The 10,649-nt window shown below is 47.2% G+C and overlaps 1 protein-coding gene across 1 annotated transcript in view; it reads left to right on the top strand.

Annotated features, from left to right (window-relative positions):
- Positions 1-605: 605 nt before the first annotated feature.
- Positions 606-10,649, top strand: part of LOC110335484 (protein THEMIS3) — a 42,897-nt gene continuing 32,853 nt past the window's right edge. The window contains exons 1-2 of the mRNA XM_021217660.1: positions 606-775; positions 1,899-2,033. Coding sequence (XP_021073319.1) covers positions 688-775; positions 1,899-2,033 — 223 coding nt within the window. The 5' untranslated portion in view covers positions 606-687. The remainder of the gene's footprint in view (positions 776-1,898; positions 2,034-10,649) is intronic.

Below are 10,649 nucleotides of genomic sequence, written 5' to 3'. Positions count from 1 at the left end.
CTCTTCCTTCCTCTCTCTCTCTCTCTCTCTCTCTCTCTCTCTCTCTCTCTCTCTCTCTCTCCTCCCTCAACTCCCTCCCCTTCCCATGCCCTAAATAAACTCTATTTTGTACTATACCATCCTATGGCTGGTACTTTAGAGGAAAGGGATACCTCAGCATGGGCCCGCAGAGGAACCCCCTTCCCCACACCATACCGTGCCTCCACCACACATATCCCTGGCTTCTTTCTTTTTATAGAACACAACGTCCCTTGTACCTTGTTCCTCAAAAAGTAGTTTAAGAACCAGCAGGTGTCATCTAGAGGTTCGACAGAAATGCAGGTGACTAGGCCCCACCTTCAGGATCAGAACCTGTGCTGTGATGGGACACTTGGGTGATGTATATGACGCTGCTTGAGATTCCCTAATCTAGGAGATCCTCCCAACAAAACCTAGAGAGCCTTTTCAGAAAATCATCCAACCAAAAGAGTCAGGTGCCCTACCCTTCCCAGCCCTCGGTCATTGAACCAATGAACCTTCTTCCTGGCAAGTTAGTTACTTCCTCCTTTCCCCTTGTGACACGTGTGTCACAGCCAGAGTCGTGATCAGGTGGCTGATCACCTGGTCCAGAGAAAACTCTTCTGCTGTTCGTTCACTGCCCTGAGCACTGCTGACCATGTCCTGCAGGACAAAAACAATTCCAGTGCCATGGAGCAAACTTGGGATTCTTACATCAGTTCCTTAAATCAGAACTCTTTGCCCAGACAAGTGGAGGTGACCCAGGGAAGATATTCAGGTAGGAGAAAGGGGGATGGTATCTGAGGGGACCAGGAGAAACATAATCTGCCAAAATCCAAGGAAATGTGGTTACAAGGCTTCAAGAATGGGAGTTGGCAAAGGGAGTCCTGTTCTATCTAGATTGTGTTGGGAGATGCTAGGCTAAGGAGAATCAGGTATTCTTCTACCAAAAGTAACAACTGCACTTATTTCTTTTTAACATACCATAACTTAAAGGGGGCTAGAAACCTCTTTCCCAAGAAGATAGAGCATTGGAAAAATTGGAAAAAGAGAGAGAAAAGTGTTCTGTTTATGGAAGTCATATAGTTACTTGCTAAAGTATTTTTCTTAGACATGAGCAGTATGAAATATATGGCGAGCAATGCTCCTTGCTACATAGTTGGCAACATAGTTGGCATATTTCTGCAGTTTGAAGAGTTTATTTATTTATCCATATTATTTATTTATTTATTTATTTTAATTTGACAGAAGCTGAGAAAGAAAGGAGCCATTCACCAATATTGCCTAGGAAGAGGGAAAAATGTTATTTTTTTGAGCAGTGAATATTTTTCACTCTACTGAGAAATTACAGCAATTTGACACACGAAGTCTAAGGCATAGATAAATGTGAGCTTGAAAAATTGTCTTCTGTTGGTTTGATGATAACCAAAAAAAAATAAAATCATGTCAATGCTCTAGGGTGGTTCCCATGGTTAGTTAAGGAGTCCTCCTGTGCACCAGAGGGCCATCTAGCACTTATTCTGCATTTCGAGAACACCAAAAAACCAGGGCTCACTGCTGGAAATGACCAAGGTGGCCATACTGCCCACCAAGCAAGACAAATCATGATGGCAACTTCTGGAAAAAGAATTATTTCAAATATTTTTAACTTTAAAGTAAATTACATAGAGTGACATACTGAAGAGTCCACCTCCATAAAAGATGCTAAACTACTCAGGTATTGATCTTAGTCATTTTTCTGTATTCATTAAGAGACCTCCGCTTGTCTCATGTCATATTTAACAAATTTTACTTAAATTTTTACTTGAAGCGTTCGTTTACCTAGAGAAATACTAGATATGAATCTCTGGCTGAAACCTCCACCTTTGAGGTTCTTTCCCATGGCAACTATTGTCTTTCAGGGTCACTTGAAAACCTGTCATTCTCCAAAGGGGATGTCATCACGGTGGTGGACCTGGAGCCAGTTTTCGTCAGAGCAGAAGTGAAAGGCGGTGATCAAGTTCTGGACGTGGTCACTATACCTCTTAGATATGAAGGTACAGAGTACAAAGTGCTTCCTTCTTGGTCTTGTGACTCTTCAGAGAACCCATGGAAGGTCATTTTGGTGCTGGTTTGTCAGGTGTCAGAAAAGGAAGGCAGGTTGTCAGCTGGGGGTGGGGAAGCCGTAGGAAGTGGGAGTTTGCCAGCCAGGGGCCAGCAGAGACCATTGCACAGTCCTGTACCCAGAGCAGGAGTCTCCCTCACCTGAGCTCCGGCTATGCTATGCCCTCAACTCCATGCCTGTCAGCGATGAGCAGTGAGGAAATCCTGGATTTTCTCTCTTGTACTGGATCTGGTTGTTAAACGTTCCTATGAAAGAGTAAAAGCCAGTTTCAGAAACTGTGGGGAAGACCTCAAAGACACAGACACGATCAGTGTGGCTCAACCGTGGGACCGTTTTGGTTTGGTTTTGAGACCGAAAGAGGGATAAAGATATTTGTCTCATAACTTAAAGAGTGTATGTGAGATAAACAAACCACAGCATGAATGACTCTCGTACCCATGGTGGGGTCAGTTGGGAAACATGGAAGAGAGGGGAAGATGGTGAGCAGAAGGGTGTAGGGCATCACACCCGTGCAAGTGGAGAAAGAAGGAGGCAGAGCCTTTAGCAGGAATGGTCGGGATTTTAGGTCCAGGCAAACAGAAAGCTTCTGTGTGGGGCGTTAAAGTTCAGAGCGCAGGTACAGTGACTGTCACATCCAACACTGAGAAGGGGGTGACTCTGCTGGTGCTTTGGGGGTGCTAAGGCCCCTGTTGGACACTCTCTGACCTTGAAATCAGGGAGGATGCACAGTAGGTGCCAAGGCTGGTGTCAGAGCAGAGGTGGGGTAACTTTTGAGCAAATGATCCAAAGGACATGTACGATGGCTTCTTTCTCTGTCAAAATTGGAAGACAGGGCTGGAAAGAGGGATCAGGGGTTAAGAGCACTGACTGCTCTTAATTCAGGGGCTCCATTCCCAGGTCTCACACTGTGGCTCACAACCATCTGTAACTCCAGTTCCAGGCCATCCGGGGCCCTCTTCTGTCCTCCCTGGATGCTACACAGCATGTGGTGCATAGACATACATGCAGGCAAAACACCCATACACATAAAATAACAGAACAAATCTTTCTAAAACATTTATCAAAAAAAAAAAAAAAAGTTAGGGTGCTTTGAAGGGGGTGGTTCTGATGCTTAGGTCTTATTCCCCAATTGGTTCTTGATCTGTCAGTAAAGGAAGCCCGGGTGGGGGCATGGCCAATTACTGGGTGGACGGTATAGGCAGGACTTATGGGTCCCAGGAGGAAAGGGCAGAGCAAGGAAGAAGAGGGAGGGTTGTTTTTTTGGTTGGTTGGTTGGTTGGTTGGTATTTTCTGATATGCTTTGGAGGAAGAAGAACATACCATGTGAGATCTCAGGGGGAGCTGGTGCCTGTGGCCTCTGCTACAGGCAGGTGGCCAAAGATGTTTGGTAGGGGCTAGGTGGGACTAGCCACTGAAGTTTAGGGCAACTGGAGAGACGGAGATAATAAATTAGTAAGGGCACGCTTTTCCAGGCAGAAGATATCAGCACCCAGCAATTGTGCCTAGAAGGCAAGTTGTAAAGGAACAAACAGTGTGTGTGTGTGTGTGTGTGTGTGTGTGTGTGTGTGTGTGTGTTTTACCCTTGGATTCAAAGGTCTTGGGAGGGGACTGGTAGCAGGGTCACCTCCCGGAGCAAAGGCGGCTAGAACAAAAGGGAAGCCAGGAAGGGCTAGTAGAGCATCAGTCCCAGGCACTATACGCAACAATGCTTAAGTCATGGATGCAGGAGCATTCTACATATGTGAAGGAAACCGTAGTGGCAGCAAGGTCCTGCCAGCAGCTTCTCCATTCTAACCATAGGCACAGGCGTTCCCATCTCAGAGTATAGACACACACTTTTCAGCTCTCCCAGAATACAAGTGGAGATGTTGAAGGATGAGTTCCCTGGAAAAGAAGGAACGAAAATATCAGTTTTGTTATTCGGGGACTGGGCAAGCATTTCTTGGATCTGGATTAACTTGGAAAGAAGAAGGCTTCTGGAATGTTCCCCAGAGCCCACATTCCGTGGCTGTGTTTACTGATGCAGGCCAGGCTGTCAGTCTGGTCTGATGTGCAAGGCACAGTCCCTGCCTTTCTCTTCTCCGTGAGCCCTTCTTCTCAGCTGAGGGCCAGAATGTTCCTGTTTAAAACTGTAATTCTTTTAGCTCAGGTGTGGGGCTTGGAGGTGGTGGTGACCTAACTCCACCAGCTCTGAAAACCTGAACCTCTAGGCAGGCTTTGTGAAGGCGCTGCAGCTGACAGGTGATTGGACTCCCTCTCCAAGCACACCCCCCCCCCCAGGCAACAGGCCTGCCCAGAACCCAATCCCCCTGAGAGCCCTCTCCACCACCCCTGGGCACTGTGCCCTAGCCTCCCCAGGAAGCAGGGACAGAAACTATCCTAACACACAGGACTCTGTATGAACGGCCAGGAGACAAGCCTCCGGGCTCAGGTGCGTGGACTCTGTCCCTGCCAATCAAATTCAGAGACCTGCCGCTCCGCTCCGCTCCGATATCAGAGTGACGTGGAACCTGCTGAGCTCTAAAGGGTTTATCAGAAGACAGTGGTAACCCTCTCTGCAGGCTCGGAGAACAAGGAGAGGGTGAGAAGAGACTCCGAGGGGACTAGGAAGCCCCACGATGGCCACAAAGCAGGAAAAGCAGGCACATCAGCAAAGGAGGTGGCCCTGGAGCTCTTCCAGTCGGACCTGTGAGGGACACAGCTGGGGAGTAGGATGGAGATGCACTCTTGTTTCCGTTGTGCCTTCTACTTGCTGGCAGGTGGGGGACATGGCTAATTTTGCAAGGTCTCTCTGGCTAACAATCTGTGACTACTTAGCCAACTCGCCAAGCCACATATCGACAGGCACGCAGTGCTTTACTACTGCCAGGGGCAGTATTTTGAGAGTCAGTAAGGATGATGGTGCTCCATGCTAACAGCTCCACCAAGAGCTTAGGGATGAGGTAGCAGTCATACCTGCTGCTCTGAAGTGGGCCTGTTTCAGATTTCAGTGCAAAAGTTGGACTTGTCAGAGAGGAGAAGACAGCCTTGGGGAAGGCCGGGCAGAGCTGGACACCTGAGGAGTTGCCTCCTTGTCTGCATTCATTCCCTGATTAGCATTCTAACATGCCTCTCTGTTAAGGGGTGGCCCAGAGGGTCAGATTAATCAAAGTGGAGAACATTCCTCTTTAAATTGCAATCACAAGCATTATCTGTGTTTTGATATTAATCAATCACCATTGACTACCCTTACTATTTTTGCAGCATTTTGGAGAATGGAACAAACAAACTTTCAAGGCCTTGCAGGGTCAGTAGCTGCGTGCTACAAGGCAGAAATGATCTCACGTCGAGATGAAGGGAGGAAGGAGGGCTGGCTGTGTGGTGGGTATTAAAATCGAGCGGGCCGTTTCTGACTAAAGCAACGCGTGATTTATGAATCTGTGCTAAAAGCTAATGCTTCTTAGAAAAGGTGCCTGCCACAGGGGTCACCCACATCAGCCCTACATCTGGAGACGTCTTAAGGAACACTTGCCCTTCTGCTTACTAGGTATATAGGAGCTGAGTGTGGTGGACCACTATGTCCAATCCAGCCACATGGCATCTGTGTGTGCCTTCGAGAGGTGTTCACAATGTCCTCTGCCTGGTTTCAATACGTAACAATTTTCCTTAGCATAGCAGAAGACATATGCGGTCAACAACAACACCACACGTGTCTGTTGTGCTGATGCCTACCAGTAGGATATGCCAAAGAAGCAGATTCAGAAGGATCATGAGTTTGAGGTCAGAGAAATGGCTCAGTGCTTAAGAACGCTTGCTGCTCTTCCAGGGTACCCAAGTTCAGTTCCCAGCATCCACTTTGGGTGGCTCAAAATCACCTGTACCTCCAGCTCCAGGGATTGTGGGTCTTTGTTAAGGCCTCTTCCGGTCCTTTTGCACACTTACACATAACAACAACAAAAACAAAAACCACTCTCACATTCTGAGCAAGAGAAATAGTTCAGTTGAAGATGATAATCATAATTCAGTCGAAAGAAGGAAGGTTTAAACGTCATCTAGCACAAGACTTCCTGGAGGCCACAGAATATGGGAATTGGTACCAACATCCTTCCCCTACAAGAAGAGGAAAATCTCTAGCTACTCAAATACCTTCTATAAAATGACACATTAGTATATAACTATATATATCCCTCCTGTCTATTTTAAATCATTTCTAGATTATTTATAATATCTAGCAGAACATACATATTATGTAAGTGGTTAATCTGGACAAGTTGAGTACTGATTTGTTTTTGTTGGTGCTGTTGTTGTTGTTGTTAAACAGTTTAATTATGTAGCCCAGGTTGGCCTTGACCTCGATATCCTTCTGTCTCACCCTCCTAAATCATCCCCCACCCCTGAAATGTTTTTGATTGCAGTCTGAAGGTACAGAACTTGTAGGTAAGGAGCGTCAGCCATTTTGTTAGCATCTTTTACGCTTATTGTTTAGTGAGCTGGGCAAGGCAGTTACTAGGCATCTACAAGGTGTAGTGTGGCAAAGCGATAAAATTCAAACAGTAGTCTGAGCATCAGAAAGGTTCGATTTTGAATGTCAAGCCTTGTCATTGTGTTCCCAAGAGTGGGAACCCTGACAGGGAGGAAGACAGACATATAGAATTGTGGTGCACACAGCATCCAGACACAATCCTGGACTCTTAATCATTCCTTCTACTTTCTACGAGTTTTCTCCAGAAGCCCACTTCTCAGCCCCAGATCTCAGACCCTGCAGCTTCTGGAAGACCAATACCAGAGACCTCTGTGTCCAATTCCAGGAGCTGGGTATAGCTCCTGCCAGCCAGCGGAAGGAAATCAGAACCCCTGTGGATGAACCAAACTTAGCCTAAAATCTACACTTCCCTGCCAGGTTCTACCTTGCCCTCGGACCAGGATTTGGACTGACCAAGACCCCTGTGAGGCCAGCTTCGCCCTTCTTTCTTAGTTGACATGATGTGGTTAAATGTCCTTCCGCCAACCCCTGACAAACCAGGTTTCAGGGACCAATCTCCGACCTAACACCGTGGCCAGCAGTTGGCAGTTAGCAGATTCTCTGCATCGAGCCGAACCTGGGAATTCATAGAAACCAATTACCAAAGGCACCCGGGAACATGGAGCCCGATCAGCATCTACCCATTTGATTGCTAAGCTTCTTTCCAATTAGGGAAATGGATGATCTGCTGAAAAGTGGATGAATGGTAAAAATCAGTAATATCCTTGTGCAGTAATTTAATGCTTATCCATCCACATGTGCCCTCCTATTCCGGTCACTTCGGCATCTAAGTCTCAAGTCTAGTGTGTTAACTTCACAGATAAAAAGATTCGTCGGCTCTCCAATCCTATTTGACTGTCAAAGCCCCTGCCAGGACTCCATAGCAAAGCAAAAGCCATTTTCTGTTTACTCCCAGCGTTACGTTCTGCTGTTAAGTCCAGAGAAGAGCTTCCTGGAGACTGCTAGAGATCTAAGGCTGACACCTGCGTGCCTCTCTCACTTCTTATTCAGAACGAAGCAAGGGAAACAGGCGTGGGATAAACACACTTGCCATCCCCGTTAGCCCTACTTTAAAATGCCACAGTTCACAGAACAACATTGTCTAAGCCTCAGGAATCTAGCCCAGCTCCCATTGCAACCACAGGCAATTCTACCCTGATTGTTCTAACCTAGATGGCCGTGCATTTGCTGTACAGGGGAACTAGTGAGTCAGAGAGCTTCCTGGGACAGGAGCCTGCTGGCCCCGCTGCCTAATGCACCGTGCTTGGGACCTCTGGGAGACCACCTCCCAGATCGCTGCGTGCCTGCTTGCAGAAGAAAATGCTTAGGTGTCTGGTGGTGTGGATGGGAGGTAAGTGGGCTGTAAAATGGAACAGCAGGTGAAGGGAGACCCTGCAGGGAAGCAGCTAAATGGCCCCTCCTCTCGGCACAGCAGATATCCTCATCATCACGGGCACCATTACCTGCCTGGAGAGTGCATCAGGAACCCAGCTGTGGAACCAAGATAGGAAGCAGCTCAGGCCCGGCACTCACATCAGGAGCCAGGAAGTTATGTCTTAGCATTATGAATCTTAAAGCAGCTGAATTGTGATATCGATGGCATCATCAAGGTGAATCCAGATGAGCAGAGAGCCAGTGACCTCCTCGTCACTGAACTAGATCACGTATGTTCAAAGGGGAGAGGTTAAGCTAAATCAGAAGTCACCGATGGTAACATTTGATCAGCTAAATGATGACCAAGGAAAAATGGAGAATAGGAACTTCAAGCACCAGGGAAGTCTCCAGTAAAAGACAAAAGGTTTATCTCGAGCGCCGTGTTCGCTTCCTTGACGGCAGGTCCTATGTGTGACAAATGACTAAATCACAGCTGTGTTTATCTCTGTGCCTCATTTGGCATGTCTTTCCATCCAGCAGAGCTCTCTGTTGGAACATGGAAGGCTGGCAACACTGAATAGAGCAAAAGGGTTTAAAAATCAAATCCTCTCGGCTTTGATGGAGTCGCCAGCTCTTCCCAGAGAAAGAGTCAGCAACGCCCTAGTTACTGAATCCCAGGGGACACCATGTGAGGATTCTCCCGACCCCTGGCTCACTCACGTTTCTGTCTGCTGGGCTATAAGACAAATAGAACACTGGGGGCAAGGAGTCACTGCCAGAGCTGTGACTGGTCCCATCTGGAGTTCTGGGACTCTGACAGAGGCTTCACTTGGCTTCACTAACTTCACTGCCAAGCTTCAGTGTATCTAGTGCTGCACGTCTGAGTACTGTAACCAAAACGCAAAGTCTCGTCCTTGCTAATCTGAACAAAAGAAGAGACATGAGCCTCTGCATAAGATAAGATGTGAAATAAATCAGCCCCAAAACACCAGCCACCCTGGGCTCTGCTGAGAAACTGAGGCACGAGGAGGCTTGTGATGAGGCGGGCAACCCCTCTTCCAGGCTGCTCTGAACATGGAAGGTTGCCCTGAGCCCTGTAGAGGACAGCCACGGACAACAGTTACACAGCCTCCCACCTCGGCACCAGGCTCATTCCAGCAGTTGATGGAGGAGCTAGAGAGTTCTGGTCTACCACAGCCTTTTCGGTCCTCCAAGTTCCAGCATTCTGCCAAGTTGGAAAATTCTACTTCCTGTGCGAGCATTGCTTTAATCCGTGCATTGGCTATAGCAGCGCTGGATAATTTGCAGGAAAGAGCATATAAGTCCAAAGCCAGCCTGGGAAGGGACTCACAAACTAGTAAAAAATTATCCTCTTTGTGTGGGACTCCTAACAGCAGGAACAGGAGCTGTCCCTGATACTTTTGCCTACTTTAGGGACTCTTTTCCTCATACTGGGTTGCCTCATCCAGCCTTAATATGAGGGGAGGTACCTAGTCTTACTATAACTTGATATGCCATGTTTGGTTGATATCCATGGGTGAAGGCTGCCTTTATCTGAATAGATAGGGAGATGTGGATGTGGGAGACAGAGGGCCAGTGTAGGGAGGGACTGGGAGGAGAGGAAGAAGGGGAACTGCAGTCAGGATATAAAAAATATAATAATAATAATAATAATAATAATAATAATAATAATAATAAATCACTCAGGCCTAGACTCTCCTGTGGTCCTTCAGGCTGTAGCCCTGTTTTGATTACAGCCAAGAGAGGCTTTCCTCTCTTTCCATGCTTGGTATTTCCTAGGTGAAAGACTGAGACCATTACTAAACCATCTTAGAAGTTTGATTATTGGGACTGAGCACTGTTTTCGAGTGTGTCCTTGGCACAGGATACTTAGCTGCGGCTCAGTAGGCTGCCTCTCTGAGTCCCATCAAGGGCCTGTGCTCAGCAGAGGCACCAGGTGATGGTGACCTTGCTAGGAGACAGTTGGGAAGGCGGGTGCTTAACCTTGACTTTCAGCTTCATGGAATCTACAATAAGCTCAGAGAACTATCTCTGGGCTGGGTTAAGGGGGACCACCTAGACAAAGCTAGGTGAGGTAGGAAGGCTGAATGTAGGCAGCTCTACTGCCCAGCTCTCCTGTGGGTCCTGGACTGATCAGAAAGGAACACAAGCATCCTTGCCCTGAGCCCTGTGGCTACCGATGCACTCCAACACCAAGCCACTTCAAGCTCTCAGAGCTATGAAGTCTCCACCATGATGGACAAAACCTTCCAATTGTCCTCCAAAATGAACCTTTTCTTCCCTAGGTTTCTTTTGTCAATCTTTTAATCTTTTTTTTTTTTCACAGCTACAAAACAAGTAACTGATATAGAAGGGAAACTGGATGGCCAGATCAAAGATAGTAAAAAAAAACTCTGCTTGGGGTACAGGGAATCTCATAGAGGGTCTCCTCTATCCCCTGGTACCTGGCAACTGCCTGAATGGTTGTGCAAGACACTGCCCATGAAGCACAGAGACGAATCACAAAACCCTTTTCCAGGAAGTAAACTCCTGTTAGTTTCAGTTCTCAGATGAACCTGCAAAAACAAAAGAATAAATGTTTGTTGTATGAAATGAATAACGCCCCAATCCTTCGTTCCTACATCCAACAGGACACTGCTCTTGACCCTGACG

The sequence above is a fragment of the Mus pahari genome, chromosome 18, assembly GCF_900095145.1.
Source record: "Mus pahari chromosome 18, PAHARI_EIJ_v1.1, whole genome shotgun sequence".
Classification (NCBI taxonomy): Eukaryota; Metazoa; Chordata; class Mammalia; order Rodentia; family Muridae; genus Mus; species Mus pahari.
The sequence above is the reverse complement of the archived record's forward strand: the minus strand, read 5'-3'. Positions and strand labels throughout refer to the sequence as shown.